The sequence below is a fragment of the Lactuca virosa genome, chromosome 7, assembly GCF_052849685.1.
Source record: "Lactuca virosa cultivar CGN04683 chromosome 7, Lactuca_virosa_CGN04683_v6, whole genome shotgun sequence".
Taxonomy (NCBI): domain Eukaryota; kingdom Viridiplantae; phylum Streptophyta; class Magnoliopsida; order Asterales; family Asteraceae; genus Lactuca; species Lactuca virosa.
The window spans coordinates 128,772,333-128,797,191 of record NC_136432.1 but is presented as its reverse complement, the minus strand read 5'-3'; the positions used below and the strand labels follow the sequence as shown (position 1 = coordinate 128,797,191).

The 24,859-nt window shown below is 35.8% G+C and overlaps 1 protein-coding gene across 1 annotated transcript; it reads left to right on the top strand.

Annotated features, from left to right (window-relative positions):
* The first annotated feature begins 19,795 nt into the window (after positions 1-19,795).
* On the top strand, positions 19,796-24,069 carry LOC145127133 (protein FAR-RED IMPAIRED RESPONSE 1-like). The gene is made up of 6 exons (XM_079062386.1): positions 19,796-19,934; positions 20,735-20,896; positions 21,468-21,540; positions 21,664-21,925; positions 22,815-23,241; positions 23,492-24,069. The coding sequence occupies exons 1-6, from the start codon at positions 19,796-19,798 to the stop codon at positions 24,067-24,069; spliced, it is 1,641 nt and encodes a 546-aa protein (XP_078918512.1).
* The last annotated feature ends 790 nt before the right edge of the window (positions 24,070-24,859 follow it).

Sequence of the window (24,859 nt, the reverse complement as noted above, 5' to 3'; positions counted from 1 at the left end):
TATGCTCAGATCCAAGGCCTGGACTTCTCACTCCTTCTTCTCCAAAGCTCCTTCTTTACTCCAAGAACACACCAAATTCACTCAAGGCTCTCAAAGGCACTCACAAGCTCCATGAACGAAGGATTAGAGTTTTAGAGGGTTTATTGACTGAGGATGGTGGCCAGGAATGAGGCCATCTCATTCATTATATAGGGACACATCCAGAGTTAGGGTTTCCACTCTGTGCCTAGTACGCCCAACGTACTAGGTGGCTCCGCTTGAAAATCACGCACACGAGTACGCTAAGCGTACACATATGTACGCCCAGCGTACTCAGCTGCCACCATTCTCAAATAACGGACTGATCCTACCAAAACTTCAAACTTTCATTGCTTCCTCAATATAACCCCGATTCCCATGAACCTCAAACCCACAGAAAGGTGACGCGATACCCTACGCTCCTAGTAACTCGTCGCAACCCCGAGACCTCCTCATGCCCGGTTTGCAGCCCACGAATCCTAATCACAGACGATCCGAAACTGGATGTTACATTTTCATTGGACTATTCTCTACCCTCGGGTTTTAATCCTTCATAAACACACATCCTTTGGAAGAAGAAAATGTTGTTTCAGGGAGTAATGTGAATCATGCTATTATTACTCCAATACAATCAACCGAGAATGAGAATCTTAATTTATCACTTGTCACTGTGGCCTCTCTAGAAAATGAAGTTCATCAAAGTGGAACTAGTTTTGAAGAAGATGATAAAACTAAGGTCAAAAGATTAATTAGTGAATTCTTTAAGATTGGCGATTTGGTGAGAGATATTGTCGATTCTAGGGTTTACGCTATGGTTTTATTGTAATCACCGCCTGTTGAACAGCGTATTCGACCCATTCAACGGCAGAATCACCGGAAAATGGCTTGACTTTCTCCAATATACCGAAATTAGCCACGGATGAAGACAAATCGGGTGATATGTTCGATTTGTTTTCCGATGATTCCTCCATATTTCGCCGGAGATCCGAGTAACAGTATATAATGATAATCAGGAGTTGCAATGACAAAAAGCTAAAGGATCTGTTGAATCGCAAACGAGATAATTCGAGAAGGGATTAGACTTACCAATTGACAATAATAGAAACAAAATAGCGATAATGACGAAAGCATTGCGAGAAGACGATGGAAAATTTTTCCGAAGCTTCTTCTTCAATTCTTCAGGGATTAGACGATTGAGACGACATGAAGGGAATACAATTGATCTGTCGATCCAAATCACACTGTCGGTCTGTTGTTTCTTCGATTCATCATTGACGAGCTGGACATTAGGGAGTGTTAATGGCTGGAGGTGGGATGAAGGTAGGAGAGAGGCGAGATGATGAGATAGAGAGAGAACGGGGGAAGGGGAATGGCTTGACATTAGGTTATCTCTAAAATGCCTCCAATTCATGTGAAATAAGATGCCCCCACCTCTTTTTCCCTTAGTTATTTACAAAAATGCCATAAATCATCCTAACCTTCAATTATTTTGATCTAACGACCTTCGTTTGGTTTTCGGGTTCTCAGGAAACTTTGAGCTCTCAAATGATCCGTCCTCTCTCTCTGTCTCTCTCTCTCTCTCTCTCTATATATATATATATATATATATATATATATATATATATATATATATATATATATATATATATATATATATATATATATATATATCCGTCGATACGTCCTGCAATATGCACTTGAATTCCTTTTGTATCTGTTTGTTCAGTTAATTCTATAGCCTTCTTCATTGCTTTGCGAAAAGAAACTCTATTTTTTAATTGGCCCGCTATAAATTCTTCAAGAATATTAGGGTTTCCATAAGGCCTTTCAATTCGTGTGATAGCAATGTTAAGTTTTCTATTTACAGAATAAAATTCTTTTTGTAAATTCATCTGTAATTCTTTGATTCCTCGGGGTCGACTTTCAATTAAGATTTTTGGAAATCCCATATAGATTATGATTTGGATCAGGTCGATTCTTTTTTGAATCTCTATACGTGCAATTCCCTCGACGCCAGAAGATGTTTTCATATTTTTTTGTACATAATTATGGATATAAGTTCTTATTTTTTATCTTCTTGCAGACCCTCAGAATAATTTTTTGGTTGTGCGTACCAAAGGGAATGATGACCTTGGGTTGTACCAAGTCTGAAACCAATTGGATTTATTTTTTGTCCCATGTTCCCCCATTACTATACATATCATAATACGACATAGTTGTATGCTTTTTTTTTTTCGATTTAGGTTTTACAATAGTTATATGGCAGGTAGGTTTTTGTATCGCAAAACTACGCCCTCGAGCGCGAGGTTTTAATCTCTTCACAATAGTACCTTCATTGACTTCAGCTTTACTAATGACTAAATTTACTTCATTCGAACCCATATTGAAACTAGCATTTGCTGCTGCAGAATAAACTAATTCAAAAATTGGATAACATGCTCGATAAGGCATGAGTTCTAATATCATAAGTGTTTCTTCGTAGGAACGCCAACGAATTTGATCAATTACCCTTCACGCTTTGTGAGCAGACATATATATATGTTGACCTAAAGCGTATACTTCTGTTGTTCTCTTATTTAACATAAAGTTCGCCTCCTACTAATCAATGATAAATATCTATATATTATTATACATAAACAAACGTTTTTTACCGACGCGATCTATTATCGCTTTTTGCATGGCCTTGGAAATTTAAAGTAGGTGCAAATTCTCCCAAATTGTGTCCTACCATACGATCTGTTATATAAATAGGTAAATGTTCCTTTCCATTATGGATAGCAATAGTATGGCCGATCATTATGGGTATAATGGTAGATGCTCGGGACCAGGTTATTATTATTTCTTTTTCTGCTTTTGTGTTAAGCTTATTTATTTTTTTTAATAAATTATTCGCTACAAATGGATTTTTTTAGTGAACGTGTCACAACTTCCTCCTATTTTTTTGTTTTGTAAAGACGAAGAAAGAAATTCTATTTTCTCTCCTATTTACTACGGAGACGAAGAATCAAATTATCACTATATTTATTCCTTTTTCTACTTCTTTTTCCAAGTGCAGGATAACCCCAAGGGGCTGTGGGTTGTTTTCTACCAATTGGGGCCCTCCCTTCACCACCCCCATGTGGATGGTCTACAAGGTTCATAACTACTCCTCTTACTACAGGGCGCTTACCTAGCCAACGCTTAGATCCGGCTCTACCCAAACTTTTCTGGTTCACCCCAACATTCCCCAATTATCGACTGTTGCTGAGCAGTTTTTAGATATCAAACGGACCTCCCCAGAAGGTAATTTTAATGTGGCCGATTTCCCTTCTTTTGCAATCAGTTTCGCTACAGCACCCGCTGCTCTAGCTAATTGTCCACCCTTTCCAAGTGTGACTTCTATGTTATGTATGGCCATACCTAAGGGCATATCGGTTGAAGTAGATTCTTCTTTTTTATCAATCAAAACCCCTTCCCAAACTGTACAAGCTTCTTCTAAAGCATACAGATTTCTGGATGTAGATGGTGATATCTATACAGATGGATCTTATATATATATATATATATATATATATATATATATATATATATATATATATATATATATATATATATATATATATATGGTATAATGAAGTACCACATGGGTGGATATATAGGAATCAAAATCTGCCGAATCACTCATGTTATGATCTTCTACATCCTAGGTCTTCCCGTTCCATCATCTGGCTTATGTTCTTCATGTAGCATTCAGACCGAATGACTTTATGAAATTACGTTGATACTTCCACATATTATGGGTAACGTAGGAGACATCTCTATCCCCCCCCCTCCGGGAATCTTTAGAATTACCACTGCTTAGCTTTCAATTCGCCTCTGACCATCAAATGAAATGTGAATAATCCGTCCTCTTCTCTTTGAAAGAAGGGGCGCTTCCGGTTCCGTCGGTGCTTGAAACAATTTTTTCTTCTCCATATTACTATATCTCTAGAATCAATAATTTTATATGAGGAACTACTGAACTCAATCACTTGCTGCCGTTACTCTTCAGTTTTCTGTTGAGGTCTATCCTCTAGATGTACTCAAACTGGATCAGTTATATATATATATATATCTTTACTATATTATCAAACATATTGTCATTTTCTTGAAAATTAAGAGGTACAATAGGTATTATGTAACACCCTGAATTTAGAAGGTCGGAAAAGAGAAGAAAACCTCAAATGAGGAAGTGACTCATCGAGTAGATGGGTGACTCGACGAGTAGGAGCGCGATTTGGTCGCGGGTTTAGTGACCTACTCGACGAGTCAGAAGACTGACTTGGCGAGTTGGCCAGGTTTGGGGAAAACCCTAAATGCGGGCCTTGTACCCTATTTAAGGAACATTATAGCCTTCATTAGCCTCCTTACTACCCCCCTCAAGTCCAGAAATGAAACCCTAGCCATGCAACACCATTCTTGAGCATTGTGAAGCTAAAAGTTGTGTTGGTGGTGCACTTCTTGGAAGATTGGAAGCAAGGAACGAGGATGAGAGTTTAGATCCAGCATCTACTTCATTTTGGCAGTTAATAGAAGGTAACAAGTTGTTACCTTGAGCATTCATTTGATAGATCTCTTCATCTTGAGTTTCATGGCCTTTTCTATCATATTGGTGGCTAGTGTTTGCATGGGGCACGATATGAAGTTTGCAACTTCAGATCTGGACTCCCCAAGGTCCCTAATGCATTAAAGTTTCAAGCTTTTAAGACATGAAGCCCTCCTCCGTAGTAAAACCCTTCATTGTAGCTTAGTTTTATCCTTTGGGAACTATTCACACGTAAAGGTTGTAACTTTACGTGGAAAGCATGCTCTAGGAGGATGGATCTACCTTTGGGAGAAGCTGTTTGGATTGGAAATCGTCTATATAGATTGAGACATAGAGGGACTCGGTGAGTCACTTATGGGACTCGGCGAGTCAGTCTGCTTTCTTGCCCTAGAATCCTTCTGTTAAAGGGTATGAGTTGAGTTGGTATGGGACTCAGTCAGTCTGGGTCCATAGCGGGTATGAAGATCATCGTACTCGGCGAGTTCAATGAGGAACTCGGCGAGTCTAAGGCAATCTTCTTAGTTTATGAAGATGGAATCGACGAGTTGTTCATACAACTCGACGAGTCATAGTCTGTACATTCATAAGAGGGAGATGAACTCGACGAGTTCAAGGATGAACTCGGCGAGTCGGTTGAAGATGGTACCGATTGTAAGACTGAAGGAGAACCCGTCGAGTGCTTGCTAGACTCGACGGGTAGGATCGGTGGTTGTATTGAGTTGGATAAGCATGGACTCGACGAGTTGGTAGACCAACTCAGCGAGTCAAGTCAACTGGAGGTTGACTTTGACCAAGTTTGACCAGGGTGGACTTTTGGAATATTGTGGTCTAAATGTTACTTTGGGTATTGATAGTTCGGGGAGCCAAAGGATCAGCAGTTCATAAGTTGCCAGTTAGCAGTCATAAGTGTTCAGCTAGTCTTCAGCAGTGCGAGGTGAGTCTCCTCACTGTGTGCATGGGTCTACGGCCATAATGCCGGCCCATTATGTTTATTCTTATGGTTATGTGTACTAGGAAGACCCGGGGGTTAGCCCTAGGAACTTATTGTGATTTGTTCGGATTTAGATTCGTTACCGGGGTTAGCCCGATGCAGTTTATATGTTCCGGACTTCGGTCCGATGCCGGGTGGTACCCGAGGCAGTAGTGGATTTGTAGTTATACTTGTTGTCTTTGTGATACATGTATGTGTTGGATAAGGTGTTTAAGTCCATAACTATTTCTGGTATGTACTTGACCCGATTTGGCATGGTCCATTTGGGTTGCATGGCATCATGCATTTTGATAGACTAAAATGAGAGAAATAACACTTATGGTTTATTAATATATTATAAGTTCTAATATATTAATAATATTATTTAATTAGTATTGATCAAGAATTAATTTGGAATTAATTAAAGTGATCAAAAGAAGACTAATTAAATATATGGGTTGATTGTGTAAATCACTCATACTTGTATAGTGGGCTAATGCTCCATGGATTATCAAGTTGGGCTAAAACCCATAGGATGCTCCATGGTGGTTATAGAACCCATGGGTCATGGAAATGAAAGGTCATGACAATTAGGGTTTACATGGTGTAACCCTTATTGTAACACACTATATAAGGACCCTTATGTTCACCAAAATCGGCACTTAAGCAAGAAAGAAGAGGGCTAGCCGATTTCAAGTAGTGTGACATTTCTCTCAAGTTTATTCCAAGTGCATTTGGTGTTGTGTGAGACATTTGAGGCATCACACTTGAGGTGCTAGGCTCACAAGGTTTTTCAAGAAATCCAAACTACTACAAGGTATGTTCTCTAGCTAACTTTTATGTTTAAAAGTTCCTCATGTATGCTAGATAGGATTATGAACCTTGGAAAAAATATTTTGCATGTATCTTAGTCAAACATAGATCCAAGGTTTCTAGGTTTGCATGTACACCTTAGGAGTGTTAGAATGCTCAAAACCCTTCAGTGGTATCAGAGCCTAGGCTTGTTTGTTTGATACTTGATGCAAAATAGCTGAAAAAGTCGAAATTCTTGCTGTCTGCACATGGGACTTGCCGAGTTCATGGGGGATCTCGACGAGTCCAAGTGTATCTTCAACCAACTCGGCGAGTCAGCTCTTGCACTCAACGAGTTGGCCTAGCAGAGTGCAGATTTTCGATTTTTGCTGCTGGAAATGGACTAGAAACATTACCCTAAACTGTTTTGGTGTTTTAAAACTTGTTTTAGATGGAGTAATGGCTGTTTTAATCCATTTACAATGGCTAATATCAAAATTCCATGTTTATATGTGTTCATATGTTCTTGAAATTTTGATATGAATATTCATGTTCTTATGAGTTCTTGCAAGGTCATAGGAATTATGTGCTATTGATTGATAGTTAATTCATGATCATGATGTGTTTTAATGGAGTCCATAACTTGTTCTCAAGTTATGGATAACCAAAAGTCACTTTGTAATAAATCCATTAAAAGAACACATAAGTTACAAAAAAAATGAAGAGTCTTCATTTTTAATAAACAATAACTCATAAGTTATGAATTGAAAAGTTTTGTAAAGTTACATAACTTGCCCTCAAGTTTTGGAACATGTAAAGTCATCTAGTAAACTTTAGTTCCAACCCCTAGAATTTTAAAAGTTAAAATTCAACCCTTATACTTTATAATATTATAAGTTTAATAACAATTATATATGTATAAGAACAAAGTCGTTTTACCGTTAGTAGGCCTCATTCACGAAGCCGGCCTATAAGGGGGGGTATAAGGTTGTTGCCTATAAAATGGCAGCTTAATGGGTGTCCACTCTCACCCACCGCTTCCTTGACTGGTGGAGGGTCGTTAGCCGAACGGGTAAGACAAGGACTTTAAATTCTCATTAAAAGTATGATGAAAAATAAAGTAACTAAATGTTTTTATAAATTCCCAATCTTAGTTACTTTAGGAAAAATGTGAATAAGGTGCTAACCCATGAAATTACACTTTGCACTTTGATTAAGTCGTTAGTAGAGCGTGTGTGGTTAACCGACACACTAACCTGGACTTAACAAGGTAGGTAAAGGGTAACTTAATATTTATCATAGTATCGATGGAGCGCGTGTGGTTAACCGGCACATCGATTGAGGGGTAAATATTAAGGTTACCAAGTAATTTTCATGGTTACTTCACACCTTGTTTTGTGATCCTCGGCATCCCAGTCACAAAACCTGAAGGGCACACTCGAGATTGAAACATGCCATTGAAAAGTTCAATGATTCTCAAAAGAATCTAGGAGTTTCTAAAAACCAATTAAAACCTAAAAATTTCGTTTTTCATGGTGGAAATTGGTGAATCGTCATTCACCTACCTTTCAAATATGTTATAGCTTAGATTACGACATCCCTCTTCTAAGTTATAATATATTGTGATTGGATCCTAGCCTTAATATTACATTTGGGTGTTTTATTAAGGATTATCTTTATATCTAATCTAAACTTGTCTTTCTTCTTTTTCAGATGCCTTCCAACAATGTTGCTTCTGGCTCAAACCCTACCGGCTCCTTCTCTCTCATGAATCTTTGTGGGAGAGTCATCTTTGATGGATCCAACTTTATGGATTGGATCAGGAACATCAGGATGGTCACACGCTATGAGGACAAGGAATATGTCCTCGACAAGGAGCTTAAAGAACTCGAGCTGACTGCTACTCCTGAGGAGGTCGCTGAATATCAGGCCCATGAAAGAGATGCTACCAAAGTGGCATGCATCGTGTTGGCCACTATGACAGCCGAGCTCCAAAAGTCCTATGAGGACTACTATCCTTTTGAGATGCACCAGGATTTGATGGACCGCTACCATCAGAGTGCTCGTCAAGAGCGATATGAAATCATCTCCTCCATGATAACGACCAGGATGAAGGATGGTGAACCCATCACGGGCCACATGCAGAAAATGCAAAGGTATGTGGACCGTTTGCTGAAACTGAATGTGAACTTCCCAGAGGAGTTGGCAATAGATATCATTTTGCACTCATTATCTTTGTGTTATGATCAATTCCGCATGACATACCACATGAACAAGGAGTAAGTTACACTCAGCAAACTTCAAGAACTTCTGAAGACCGCGGAAAGTGGTCTTAAAGGTAAGTCGGTTGTTACCACTCCTAGTCCAAACTCCACCCCTGTCTTGGCAATCGGGAAAGGCAGAGGAAAGAAGAGGAAGAACCCTTCGAAGGGTACCAAGGGTAAGACCCTTGATGGCTTCTCTTCAAGTGGAACCAATAAAGGTTTCGTCACTCCTTCTTCTGACCCAAAAGAGGCTGAATGCTTCTATTGCCATGAAAAGTCGCACTGGAAGCAAAACTGCCCAAAGTACCAGCAAGCTCTCAAGGATGGGAAAGTGAAACCCACCCATGCAGGTATTTACACAATATTGTCTAATAACTCACCCTATTCTAACTCTTGGGTCCTTGATACCGGTTGTGGAATTCATATTTGTTCTGATTTGTAGGGACTAAGAAGAAGTGAGAATGTGGAGCATGGAAAGATAAACTTGATCATGGGGAATAGGAAAGCTTCACCTGTCACCAAGATTGGAGTTTATTCTTTGTTGCTAAGTAGTAGGTTTACATTAGATTTGAATAAATGTTATTACTCGCCTGAAATGACAATAAATATTATTTCCTTTTATGCTTTGTACAAACAAGGTTTTACCTTTTCATTTGATAATGATAGTGGTGGTATTTATGCTTTCTTTAATAATGTTCTTTATTTTAAAGCATTACCTTGTGATGGTGTGTATGAAGCTGTGTCTGTTGTAGATAACCTAGGAAATAATGTGTTGTGTATTGATTCTTCTAATAATAATAACTTGGATAAAACATCATCATGGCATTGTCGTCTTGGACATGTAAGCAAGAAACGCATAGGCCAACTCCAAAAGGATGGAGTCTTGGAGTCATTTGATCTAAAGTCAGATGATAGTTGTGAATCATGCTTACTTTGGAAAATGACAAAGTCACCCTTCACTGGTACATGTGCTAGGGGTGAAGGTTTGTTGGATCTTGTACACACTGATGTGTGTGGACCCTTCAAAACTGCCACAAGGGATGCTAATCGTTATTATGTGACTTTTACTGATGATTATATTAGATATGGTTATGTCTACTTAATCAAGCATAAGTCAGAGACTTTTGAAAGGTTTAAAGATTTTAAACATGAAGTAGAGAATCAATTGGGCAGGAACATTAAGATGCTTCGATTCGATCGAGGTGGTGAGTATCTTAGTAAAGAGTTCCTTGACTATCTTAAGGAATGTGGGATTATCTCACAATTGACACCTCCTAGGACACCACAGTTGAATGGTGTGGCTGAGAGGCGCAATCAGACCTTGTTGGATATGGTTCGTTCCATGATGAGTCGAGCTTCGCTACCAATCTCATTCTGGGGGTATGCCTTAGAGACTGCCACCCATATCCTTAATCTAGTCCCTACAAAGAAGGTTGCCAAAACACCTCATGATGTGGACCAAAAACGTTCCCAATCTGGACCACATCAAGATTTGGGGTTGCGAGGCTTTTATGAGGCGTGAGTCTCACGATAAGCTCGAACCTCGAAGTGAGAGGTGTATTTTCATCGGTTACCCACAGAGATCCTTTGGTTACCTTTTCTACAGACCCAATGATAATGTGGTCTTTTTAGCAAGGAGAGGAGTCTTTCGCGAGATAGAATTTATAAGCCAAGGAAACAGTGGGAGGCAATTTGACCTTGAAGAAATTCAAGAGTCAAGTGGTGAAGGAACCTCAAACCCTAGCAATAAACCTGAGGAGGAAACTCCTGTTGATCCGACAGAAGAGTCTGTACCTCTGAGGCGTTCCACGAGAGTTAGGAATGCACCTGAGCATTACTATGGTTTCCATATTACTGCAGAAGGTGATACTCTTATTAGTGATAACACACTGGTAAGTATGGATGAACCTAACAGCTACACGGAAGCCATAGCAGGCCCTGAGGCTGCTAAATGGAAAGAGGCTATCGACAGCGAGATACAATCCATGTATGACAATCAAGTTTGGAACTTGGTTGACAATGTACCAGGTCGCAAGACAGTCGGGTGCAAGTGGATCTTCAAGAAGAAGACCGACATAGATGGTAATGTACACACTTATAAGGCGCGACTGGTCGCATAGGGCTTTTCTCAAACTCCAGGAGTTGATTAAGATGAGACCTTTTCACCAGTAGCGAAGATTAAGTCTATTAGGGTTATGCTAGCCATTGCTGCATTTCATGACTATGAAATATGGCAAATGGATGTCAAAACCGCTTTCCTTAATGGAAAGTTGGCTGAGGATGTTTACATGAGTCAGCCAGAGGGTTTTGTCAGTGCAGAGTACCCTAATAGAGTGTGTAAGCTTGAGAAATCCATCTATGGATTGAAACAAGCACCTCGCAGATGGAATCTTTGTTTTGATGAGAAAGTCAAAGAGTTTGGCTTTTCGAGGAGTGAAGATGAGTCATGTGTATATGTCAAGGCTAGTGGGAGTATAGTTAGCTTTTTGGTATTGTATGTGGATGACATACTACTCATAGGAAATGACATCCCAACTCTTCTGGAAGTGAAGTCCTGGCTTGGGAAGTGTTTCGCTATGAAGGACCTTGGAGAAGCTGCCTATATACTAGGGATAAGGATTTTGAGAGATCAGAGTAAAAGACTAATTGGACTTAGTCAGAGTACCTACTTGGATAAGGTGCTGAATAGGTTCAACATGCAGAATTCCAAGAAAGGAGAGTTACCGATCCAGAGTAACGCCAGACTAAGTAAGACTCAGAGCCCGAGTACAGAGGCTGAGATAGCTGAGATGAGTCGAGTACCTTATGCTTCCGCTGTAGGCTCGATTATGTATGCTATGACCTGTACTCGTCCTGATGTAGCCTTTGCATTGAGCATGGTTAGCAGATATCAGGGGAATCCTGGCAAGGCTCACTGGACCGCGGTAAAGAATATCCTCAAGTACCTGCGGAGGACTAAGGACTGGGTCCTTACCCTCGGTGGGAGTGATGACTTGAGAGTATTAGGGTATAGTGATGCTAGCTTCCACACTGATAAAGATAATTTCCGCTCTCAGTCAGGCTGGGTCTTTACCTTAAACGGAGGAGCAATTTCTTGGAAAAGTTCCAAGCAGGAGACAGTAGCCGATTCAACTTGCGAATCAGAGTATATAGCGGCAAGCGAGGCAGCAAAGGAGGCTATATGGATAAAGAACTTCATTGGAGACCTTGGAGTTGTACCTGCTATAAAGGAGCCTATAGAGATTTTCTGTGATAGTGAAAGTGGAGTTGCCTTAGCAAAGGAACTAAGGGATCATGGGAGATCCCGCATAGGGCTGAAGGATGATATTAGTTTTAGTAGTTAGATAGATTTGAAATGTGTAAAGTGTAATTGACATTTGATGATGAATAAAAGTTGTGTTTATTTATGAGTAAAGTGTTGCTATCTTTTGTCAATCGTTTACTATTATTTCATTTTGCATGTTTTGACTTCCAGAATAATTATGTTTGGTATATCATATTATTCGAATTCTCCACAGTCGGTCATATGTTGGAAGTAGGTATGAATCAAGACTGTCATGAGTTGGTTGTAGAGGTCTAAGATGTTGGACATGGCTACAATACTAATGAGTACTCATAAGTTCTGAGTATTGGATTCAACCCACGCTCGCTGGTTTCACTTCATGGAATTTATCTTGAGTGATTGCGAGAAGGTAATATCATATAAGTCTTCAAACCTAGAGATATGACTTGTTGCCTATGAGTTGGTTATGCATTGATTGTACGAAAACGCATTGGTAACTCGATGTTATAAAACGTGCTTTTGTGTATAATTCAACAAGTAGTAGAACAAGCATATGGGTCGAAGTTTATCTGTTCCTTCTTGGATTAGAAGCGATATCTGGGCCCCTCGATGATTTTGTGTTGACCCATGTACCGGGCCCGGTCAGAACTAAGTTGATGTGTTCAATTAAGTTCTATGTCAAACAAATCGGAAATCGAGAAACAAACTGCTAGACAATAAGTAAGACATTGTTCCATGTATTTGTCCGGCTGATATCTAGAACAGAGGATTATATGATCACTTATCTTAAATGACGTATCATCATCATCTCAGTTCCGAGAGACCTTAAAAGAGCTACGATTGCTGATCGGTGCCTGAAGTCATACTTGCAGTTATAGTTATTAGACTTATCCAAGTGGGAGATTGTTGGATAAGGTGTCTAAGTCCATAATTATTTCTGGTATGTACTTGACCCGGTTTGGCATGGTCCATTTGGGTTGCATGGCATCATGCATTTGGATAGACTAAAATAAGAGAAATAACACTTATGGTTTATTAATATATTATAAGTTCTAATATATTAATAATATTATTTAATTAGTATTGATCAAGAATTAATTTGGAATTAATTAAAGTGATCAAAAGAAGAATAATTAAATATATGGGTTGATTGTGTAAATCACTCATACTTGTATAGTGGGCTAATGCTCCATGGATTATCAAGTTGGGCTAAAACCCATAGGATGCTCAATGGATGCTCCATGGTGGTTATAGAACCCATGGGTCATGGAAATGAAAGGTCATGACAATTAGGGTTTACATGGTGTAACCCTAATTGTAACACACTATATAAGGACCCTTATGTTCACCAAAATCGGCACTTAAGCAAGAAAGAAGAGGGCTAGCCGATTTCAAGTAGTGTGACATTTCTCTCAAGTTTATTCCAAGTGCATTTGGTGTTGTGTGAGACATTTGAGGCATCACACTTGAGGTGCTAGGCTCACAAGGTTTTTCAAGAAATCCAAACTACTACAAGGTATGTTCTCTAGCTAACTTTTATGTCTAAAAGTTCCCCATGTATGCTAGATAGGATTATGAACCTTGGAAAAATTATTTTGCATGTATCTTAGTCAAACATAGATCCAAGGTTTCTAGGGTTGCATGTACACCTTAGGAGTGTTAGAATGCTCAAAACCCTTCGGTATGTGCCTGGTAGGGAGGTGAGTCGGGCAAGGTCCCGTATCTCATCACTAGCCGAGTATGGACGGGGTACCGTATCTCATTAGTAGCAGAGCAGGGGCGAGGCCCGAGTTAGGAGGGAGGTGAGTGTGGGCGGGGGCCCGTATCTCACTATCAGCAGGAGCGTGGATGGGGTCCATGGCTCACCAGTAGCAGGACAGGGGCGGGGCCCAAGATAGGCGAGGCCTTACATCAGTAGTATAGTAGAGTATGTTTAGCTTTATGATATGTGTTATGTTATATGCTTGTATTTGTTAGTAGCGGGCGAGGCCCAGAGACAGGCGGGGCCTAAGAGAACAGGTCTGTATACCGAGCGGGGCTCAATGCCAGGCGCGGCCTGATGCCGGGTGGGGCCCGATGCAGTGGGCGGGGCCCAAGTTAGTCCGGACTTCGGTCCGATGCCGGGCAGGGCCCGATGCAGTGGGCAAGGCCCATTATATGGTATGTGGTAGGTTGGGGAACTCACTAAGCTTTGTGCTTACGGTTTTCAGTTTTGGTTTCAGGTACTTCCGGTAGCGGAGGGAAGAGCTCGGGGTGATCGCATGGCACACACACAGAGCAAAGAAGTTTAGCCTGGGATGTTTACTCTGATAAAATGAACAAGTGTTTTGAAAAGATACTCTGATTTGTTATATAACCCTTTTAGTATGTTTGAAATGACTTGATACTATGATTTAGTAATGTTTTAAAAAGAAATTTTTGGTCATGGTTTTTGGGATGTTACATATTACCTCATGTACAATAATACTAAGCATATAACATCGTATACGTATTACACTACACGGTATTACTTTACCCTAATCTGCTAAACACACGCCATCAAACCAATTCTCATCCGTCTCCACCAAAGATGCAATCGACGCCCTGAAAGTCCACCTTTTCCGTCACACACAAGTAGCCCTAGCCCTATCCCGCCGCCACGAGCAACGATTTGGGGGAACAACAAGTTACAAGTAAATTTGATCCGGGTTTGGAGCTTTTCGTTCTTATTCTAGAAGATCTCTCCGGCCGGCCGTTATTTCATCATCTGCAACCGGATTTCCAGCAATGGAAGGGGCCACGATGGGCCCATCTGAAGCTTCGGTGGCAAGATCGAATTTTTCATGCGCATCCCCAACACAGTCACCGACTCTACACCATGGATCGAATGTCATCAAACTGATTTATTGGAAGGGGCCACGATGGGCCCATCAGATTTATTGGAAACATCCCTAAAATGTTGAATGTCATCAAACTGATTTGTTGAGGAGGCAAGGGCAGCTGTTCCCTGATCAGAAAAAGCATAATAGCTGTTGTTGTTATTCCATCACCAGTACCTTACATCTTAAAGTCGAACAACTACTACACCATCGCCGCCACCACTCTATCCCTGTCACTTTCTCTCCATCCTCATTCTCTCCCTCTCAATCATTGATTGCAACCACTCATTACAGATCAGACACGCCCATAGTTTGGAGCCCTTAAGTCAATGTCCTCCAGGTAAACTTTTACATAAAGCTTCCAATTACACCCTTTGCTTTTTTCTGTCAATGTTTAATTTTCGGTGTTATTTAATATATTAATATAAATGTCTAAAAATTAAAAAAATAACTCAAAATTTCGGATTTATTTAAAAAAAATAATAATTTTTGATTTTTTTAAAAAATTGAGATTTTTTAATTTTTTTTCAAAAAACATGAATTTTTAAAAAAAAATGAAAAAAAAATATTTTTTAAAAAACTGCATCTTTTTTTCAAAAAAACTGCATTTTTTTTCAAAAAAAAAAACTGCATTTTTTCTAGAAAAAAATTGTATTTTTTTTTTCAAAAAAATCTGCATTTTTTTTTCAGAAAAACTGCATTTTTTTCAAAGAAAAAAAAAACTGCGATTTTTATAAAAAAGCGCAATTTTTTTTCAAAACTGCATTTTTTAACAAAAAAATCAACGTTTTAGGTGCATATATGCATATTTTTTCAAATGTATATATGCATATTTCTTATACTATAATATTCGTAAGTAAATTATAAAAAATCTCATTTTTATTAATCAATCTATAAACATAATACAAATATTTTATTCGATACAAAATAAAATATAAAGATTCACAGTGTTATCTTTTCTTCATATCAAGATTTCCATATTTTCTTCAATTTATCACTTTTTAACTATTCAGTATTTTCCAAAAATTCTTCAAAATCTACAGGAAAATAAAAAATTTTTTATTAATGCAAGAACACGCACATGTATATATCATGTAAGATTCACATGTTATTATATAATGTGATATTCACATGTGATTGTATCTTTTAAGATTTAAATGTGAAATTCACAAGAAAATTTTAAAAAATAATTAACGAAGAACACTTACACAAAATGAATGTGTGCATATAGACGTAATTCAAATGTTATTCACTTGTGATTTACATGTGAATCACTTGTGATTTACATGTGAATTACATGTGATTAATATGTGAATTACATGTGATTTACATGTGAATCACATATAACACATATGTGATTTACATGTGAATCACATGTAATTCATATGTGATTTACATGTGAATCACATGTAATTCATATGTGAATTACATGTGAATCAAATCTAATTCATGTATGAATTACATGTGATTCATATGTGAATAACATGTGATTTACATGTGAATCACATGTAATTTATATGTGAATAACATGTGAATCACATCTAATTCATATATGATTTACATGTGATTCATATGTGAATAACATGTGATTTACATGTGAATCACATGTAATTAATATGTGAATAACATGTGATTTACATGTGAATAACATGTGATTTACATGTGAATCACATGTAATTCATATGTGAATTACATGTGTATCACATGTGATTCATATGTGATTTACATGTGAATCACATGTAATTTACTTAATAAGGTTCGGAAAAAAAATCAAGAAGAGAAGAAAAAAAGTTACACAAGGGATTTTCTAGAAGGTTGTCATTGTTGGTTCCAACATCAATCATGATAGGAAGAACCTATTACAATGAAAAAAAGGAAAAAGATATATGTTTGCAAGTGAGAAATTTTAGAAATATGTATATATTGAGATGGATCATGTGCAAACATTACTCTCTGAGGATTTATTCCAGCTGCAGCAACATATAAATCCAACATCCCAATTGCAATTCCAATACCCTGAACTCCTAGATCATCAAGACCCATTATTCTGCTTCCATTTGTAACAAAAATCATATCAACCTACAAAATTTGAAAAAAGGTTTTGAAATTTGAACACAAGCACTAATGGATCTATATCGAATAATTTAAAAAAAAGAATCATATCATTTATTTAAAAGTAGAGTACCTGTTCACCAGGCCAATTATAAACCATTGACATCATTTCTCTATGACATTTAAATGTGAAATTTTTACTACTTTGTTGTTCATCAAGATGATGCACACCTACCTTCCTTCAATGGATCCCACCTATAAACCAAAATTAAACATTATTTCAGTTTACAAATATATTTGTTTTATTAAAATAAAAGAAATAATATGATAAAAGACATACTAAGAAACCTTTTTGATCAGGAAAGGCAACAACACACCTAATTTGGTATTTATTGTCAAAAGTTTGATGGATATTGTTGTATAGGATCCGAAAATAATCCATTTTATTTTTTCTTCATAAACTATGTCTACATGAGGTCGCCTTGGTCATTATACTTTAAAAATTATACCCAATTATACTTTAAAGCAAACAATCAACTGTATAAAGCAAATAATCAACTGTATGTTATCGAAAAAATCACAGGTATCCTCACAAATTATATGTTTAAAAATGGTCTCTTTTGGAACATAGAAGCATGCATCTGTTCAGGTAAAGAGTATGTGAAACTCACCTACACGTTTAAAGGATATCAGAGGAGAGAAAACAAGGAGGGTTGTTAGAAGCAGCAAGACAGAACGTGTAGTCCACCATTGTTGACCAAACCATTCTTGCATCACTCCTAAATGGTGTCCGTGTTCCCCTTCATACCATGTTCCAAATAGTACATCACATGTCATCATCACTCACCACCTTTAATAACTAACATCACACCATTTAAACTCCAAATCTTAATTAACAAGCACCCCCTCAGTAATCTGTTATAGTGTCTCTTCAGTTTTCATATTTATGGAAAATTGTAGATATATCACAAGTGTCATGGAAAAGGACAATTCATCTATCATGAATTGTTTACTTCTCTTTTAAATTTGTTTGGAATTGTCAATCTAAAATTGAATTTTACATTGTATAAAACAAAACCTATGTTACCTTGAAAAGAATAAAAATGTCAGCTTCAGTCACTAAAAAGGAGGAGAAAGAAAGATAATAACTAAAGAACAGGTCGATTCACAAGATGTGGAAATGAAATTGACTCATGTGCTGTAGGTTATGCTAACTTGAGAAACCTAATTTGGTATATCAATTTGTATGAAATTTGTATATTAAAAAAATCAAAAGTCACAACTGGAGTCCATTTTGGGAAATAATTGTTCCAAAATAAGAACCTCATCAAGTATAAAGCAAACAATCAACTGTATCTTATCGAAAAAATCACAGGTATCCTCACAAATTACAAATAAACGTAACATTCAAGGACTTGAAACCTAACGAGCTAAGCCGGTTCAATGTCTCCAGTACCATCTAAACTTGGACCATGGAAAGAAGAGTAAAGTCGTAATTCGAGTTCCTCAGTTGTTACCTAGTTGATTACAACCATGGCTTCCTTCGTTTGCTCTGATTTTCTTTTCCGAGGACAGACTGGGCAAAGAGGAACACAAAGGTTTGTAACTTGAAGTCGAATTTGGTTTTCCAATTGATTATCGATGGGAAAAACTCGTCTGTGATCAACGAGATAAAGCCGCTCATATCATCGATGTCGGACATACTCTGGATTGAACGGATGGTGTTGCTGCTTCAGAACATCGAGTTGTCCTCTGGCTCGGAGACCGGAAGCTCAGAGGCGAAGGAGAATCGGGAGGTTCGGATCGATCGGACCTCTGGCTGATTTATTAGGGCACGAAACTTCGAGAGGGAAGAATGACGCAACCACCGCAATGTTAAATCTATCAATCATCGGAGAATCTTCAATGAAGGCGATAAGCTGTGCGTGTTTTCAAGCTTCGGCAATGAGAGAGAGATAACCTTGAGCTCTCATAGATCTTGTCCAATTTCTCATTTGTTATTCGTTTCTGATGATTTCTGGTTCTCTAATTTCCATTTTTGGTAGCGTATTGGAGATTGGGGGTAGGCTTCTTTGAGCAGATCTAGGTGGCTGCGGGAGTGAAGAACTTCAAATCGGTAGCGTTCGTTATAAATGGTTGGGACTTTCGATTGGATTGTTCATCGCCACTGTGAAATTACAACTCTTGATGCAGTGGTTACAACCACGTGAAATCCCTTTGGGGGAAGGATCGACGATGAAGTTGTAAGAAAAAGAGAGATGACTGACAAAGACGATCGAGGGATTTGAGAGAGGCATCGATTGATTTGGGGGGAATAATCTCTTCAGTACCGTAAATGCCCTTCGATTGATTTTTGAACAATACCCCCGTGTTTAATTTTCTCATTTATTTACATAAATGCCATAAAATATCTTAGCCCTTCATTTTTTTAATCTGACGGTCCACTTTTAGCTCTCGGGAAATTATAGGTTCTCAAATGATCCTTCCTTTCTCTCTCTCTCTCTCTCTCTCTCTCTATATATATATATATATATATATATATATATATATAGGGGATGGTTCCTTGATATTAATAAAAAATTAGAGATTGTGAGATTAAACATCAGCCAATGGAACTTAACCTCAACTTCCGTCAACTGTTAAATGATGCAGGGGTATTACAGTAAATTTCAACTTAATGTTTAGAAAGCGGACACCTTCCTTCTCTAAAAATAATCTTATCACCAAATCATCGATTCTCAGTATCAATCACGTAATCGTATCATTCAATCTTCAAAAATCATTCAATATCATCATAAAGTTCCTATTTTTACTGAATCTGTTATCAAATTAATCGCAATCTTCAAATCAAAAAAATGATCGAAACAAAGCATCAGTTCATATCTTCATAAATACGAGACATAATCCTCAAATCAAAGAAACAAACACATCGCATTCATCAACGCAATTCAAGAGAGTATTTGAAAATTTAATCAAAATCAATTTTCATAAATGATGTCGAATTCAAAAGAAATTGACGAGTCGATCGCAACTAATACCATTGTAGCTGAAATCAATTCATCTCGTAACGACGAACAAATCGATTCAATTTCTTTGACTTCTGAAGAACTTCAAAATACGATTCGTATTGAAGGTACAAATAATTCGTTTTAATACTACATATTACATTACAATTTCTACACTTCATTCTGATTTTTTATTATACAACATAAATTACGATTAATTATATGTTACGGTGTATAAACATATACGATTATACATACTAACATTTGATTAATTGTATATAACAATTTAAAAAAACATATGATTTATCATATGTGTTAATAGATCTAAATATATGATTAATTATATATTAAATAGTATAATCATATATGATTATATAGTATAATATGTGATTAATCATATAAGACATTGTACAAAAAAATATGATTATACATCATAAAATATGATTATATTAGCATGAATAATCATATATGATTATTCATATGTATGATTAATCAAATGTATTTATAGTTTGTAATTCTGATTTATCATATTTGTTTTCAAATTGAAATATATATTAATCTTATATTAGGATGAATAATCATATATGATTATACATCATAAAATATGATTAATCATATATTACAAACTACAAATACATATGATTAATCATAGATGATTAAACAGAACAAGTATGATTACCTATAAATTAATACATATAATCATTTATGATTACACAGTACAGTATATGATTAATCATATAAGACATTGTACAAACACATATGATTTAACATCTAATAATATATTAATATCTATAATCATATATGATTTTTCTTACTAAAATATAATGAATAATATATTACACTATATAAATACATATTGTTAATCACATATGATTATTACAACATAAAATTATATAATAACATATTTGACATTCCATTCTTTTATCAGGTGAAAGTTCCAATTCAACAAATGAATCATATTGCAGTAACATAATTGAAGAATCTGAATATAAACCAGATGTCCCTACCGAATTTGTACTAGTTGTAAACAACGTTTTCAAATCACTAAATTTGGCAGTAAAAATGTATACTGATTATGCAGAAATGGCAGGTTTTCAAACAAGACTGAGTAGCCAATCAAAATACAATAGCCAAATAATAAAAGAAAAATATGTTATATGCAATAGGGGTGGCAAGGATAAACCAAAACCTTGTGATACGTTGGCTACAACTTCTATCAAGAGGAAACCAAATTCGAACAAAATAATTACTGGGTGTACATCAAAGATTATATTTAAAATGTTTATGGAACAACATATTACAAAGTTAAGAAATTCTTTGAATTGCACAACCACCCACTTGAAAGTATTGAGGAAAGACCTTATACAAAAAAGGCAAGAAAGATGTCATATTCTGAAAAAGAGTTTGTAGTACGTGCATCAAAAACTAAAATTGGTCCAACAATGGCTCACAAAATACGAGCAGTTTTGAAAGGAGGATATTAATATGTGGGAGCGAAGGTAACAGTCTACAAAAACTTGAGGAGAGGAGTAAATAGAATCTTATGTTACAAGGATGCTCAAATAATGATAAACAAAATTAATGATCGTAGAGATCATTACCCAAATTATTTATTTGAGTTCCTACGTCATGGAGATATGTTGGTGCTATGTTTTGGGCAGATGAAAGAGAAAAGACTTTTTATGCAAAGTTTGGAGAAGTTATATATTTTGATGCAACTTTTGGAACAAACAAGTAAGTTAATGTATATAATTTACATAATTTATACATTTATGATTAAAATAAAAAAATATACAATTAAATTTAAACATACTATTAATCAAATATGATTGTACTAAACACATTTTCTTTATATAGGTATAAAATGGTATTTGTTCCATTCACAACAGTTGACCACCACAAGAAATCAGTTACTGTTGGCGCTGGGTTGCTGAGTAGAGAGACAATTGAGTCGTATGAATGGCTAATTAAAGCTTTTCTTAGAGCTCATGAAGGGAAAGCACCACAAATTGTTCTAACTGATCAAGATCCAGCAATAAAACAAGCAGTGGAATCTATCTTACCAAATTCAAGACACAGACTATGCATGTGGCACATAATGAAAAAACTAAAAGCAAAGGTATAATCAAAATAAAACTATATAATCATATATAATTAAGTATTATAATAATATGAATTATCAGTTATCATACTGTATAATCATATATGGTTAATCATATATGATTAAGTATTGTAAGAATATGAATTATCAAATACCATACTGTATAATCATATATGACTAATCATATATGATTATATAGTATGATATATGATAATACTGTATATAATCATCTATGATTATATAGTATGATATCTGATAATTCATATTATTATAATTGTTAATGATATATGATTATAATAATATGAATTATCATATATCATACTGTATAATCATATATGATTAATCATATATGATTAAGTATTCTAATAATATGAATTATCAAATATCATACTGTATAATCATATATGATTAATCAGTATGATATATGATAATACAATATGTAATCATATATGATTATATAGTATGATATCTGATAATTCATATTATTAGAATACTTAATCATATATGATTAATCATATATGATTATAACAATTTGAATTATCAGATATCATACTGTATAATCAGATATGATTAATTATATATGATTATGTATTCTAATAATATGAATTATCAGATATCATACTATATAATCATGTATGATTAATGATATACGATTATATAGTATGATATATGATAATACAATATATAATCATATATGATTATATAGTATGATATCTGATAATTCATATTATTAGAACAGTTAATCATATATGATTATAATAATATGAATTATCAGATATCATACTATATAATCATATATGATTAATCCTACATTACAGTACATAATCATATATGATTACTCATATATGATATATCCAAATAAGTATATAATTTATACTTATATATATGTAAAATTGTTCATTCATAGGTTACAGACGATTTATTTAAAAACAAAGACTTCAAGAAAAGATTTAACAAGCTGGTATGGAACATGCATATCAAACCTGATGAATTTGAGAAGAAGTGGGAATTGATTATTAATGAATTCAACCTCGAAGATAAAAGATGGTTAAGTGATATGTTCGAATTACGTGACAAATGGATACCTGCATACTTCAGTGACACTAGAATGGCTGGATTGATGAAAACCTCTTCAAGATTAGAAAGCATGAATTCCTTCTTCAACACTTACTCGCAATATGGAAATTTACTTTTACATTTCATGATGAACTATTACACAACAATTTTAAAAAAAAGAAATACACAAAAGGAGCTTAATCATCAAACAAAGAAGGCAATATATAAATTTATTTCACCGCGACCAATAGAAAAACATGTTGCAAAAGTTTATACAAGTACATTGTTTTATGAAGTACAAAAAGAAATCTACATAGGTTCCTGGTACTGCCAATACAAACATATTGGAACAAAAAATGGATGGGAGTTATACAAAGTGGAACAACTGAACAAAAACAGTGATCTAAAAACAGAATTTGATGTAATATATTCTTATTTTAAATTTTGAAAAATAAAAACGTAATATACAACAATTTTCAATTATGATTATAAAACACTTAATGCTTTAATTTTATTTTGAACATGTAGAAATAAAACTTCCAATAAATGATGTAAAATATACTTGTGAACACTTCAACCGCTTTGGGACTTTGTGCAGACATGCATTCAACATACTCATGAAACATGGAATTAAGGAAATACCTGAACAATACCTGAACAGTGAAATTAACAGATCTGTCAATCAAGTATACTACAACTTTGAAGCATGTTTGGAATACATAAGAAAAAATAAAGACAAAATGGATTTGTTTGTTAAGAAAATAGAAATCATGCTGAAGGAATACGAGAACGATCCTACAAATAAAATGCAGAAAAATAGGACAGATGTTGAAGAGGTAGGAAAGCTTATGGGCATTTCTATTCCAAAAGACATTGACATCAATGTTCCAAATGTTCAAAGCAATAAAGGAAGTGGAAAGAAAAATAGAATTCAAAGTGCAACCAAAATAGCATATAAAAATTCAAACAAGCAAACAAGAAGATGCTCAGGATGTAGAGAAAGGGTTCCTCATAACTTGCGTACATGCCCAATAAAACATGCAGCAGAACAATCATCAAATTTTGAGTCTCATATTAGATTCAGAGAAGGAATCATTCTGCAATGATCTGATTTTCTTTTGTGTCAAAAGTATTTTGAGTCTCATATTAGATTCAAAAGTTTCCGCTCTTTTTATTCTGAAAATCATCTTAGATCTGTAGTTGTGATTCGATTATGCGATTAGGTTGTTTAATCGAGTGATCGATTAGTGTTTTCTAATAAATTCATCCGTGAATTTTCAAGTTCCTGATGCTTTTCTCTAAATCTGTCCATACATCCATGGCGAACTTCAACATGAACACGATGACTTCTTTCTCGCATTTGCTAGGATCTTTAACTAAGATTCCTATGCTTATTCCAGAGTATATGATCAATGGGCGGTTCGAATGGAGGATTACTTGAATGGACTCGATGAAGAGCTATGGAAGTGCATTACTGATGATGTTCATCCACCTTCGTCTGTTCAAAGTATTGGTACTTTTTCATCAACTCAAAGTGTTACTGAACAAACTGAAAGGCTACAGAAGAATGAGAAAAGATGCATGAGAGAGCTTCGTGGTGCTCTTCCTCCTGTGGTGTATAGCTATGTTCGAACTTGCAAACATCAAAACAAATCTGGAATACACTGAAGGAAAAGTACCAGAGTAGTGAGAATACCAAAATAAGTCTAGTCAAGCAATGTTTGATTGAATTAAGGGAATTTAAGCAAAAAGATGGTGAATCGATCGAATTATACTATAATCGTCTGAATGAGCTCATCTACAAGTGTAATCGGTATGGAATTACAAGATCTACTACGGAATACAACCTTACTTTCATAATGGGGCTAAGCAAGGAATGGAGGAATGTGAGCTTGA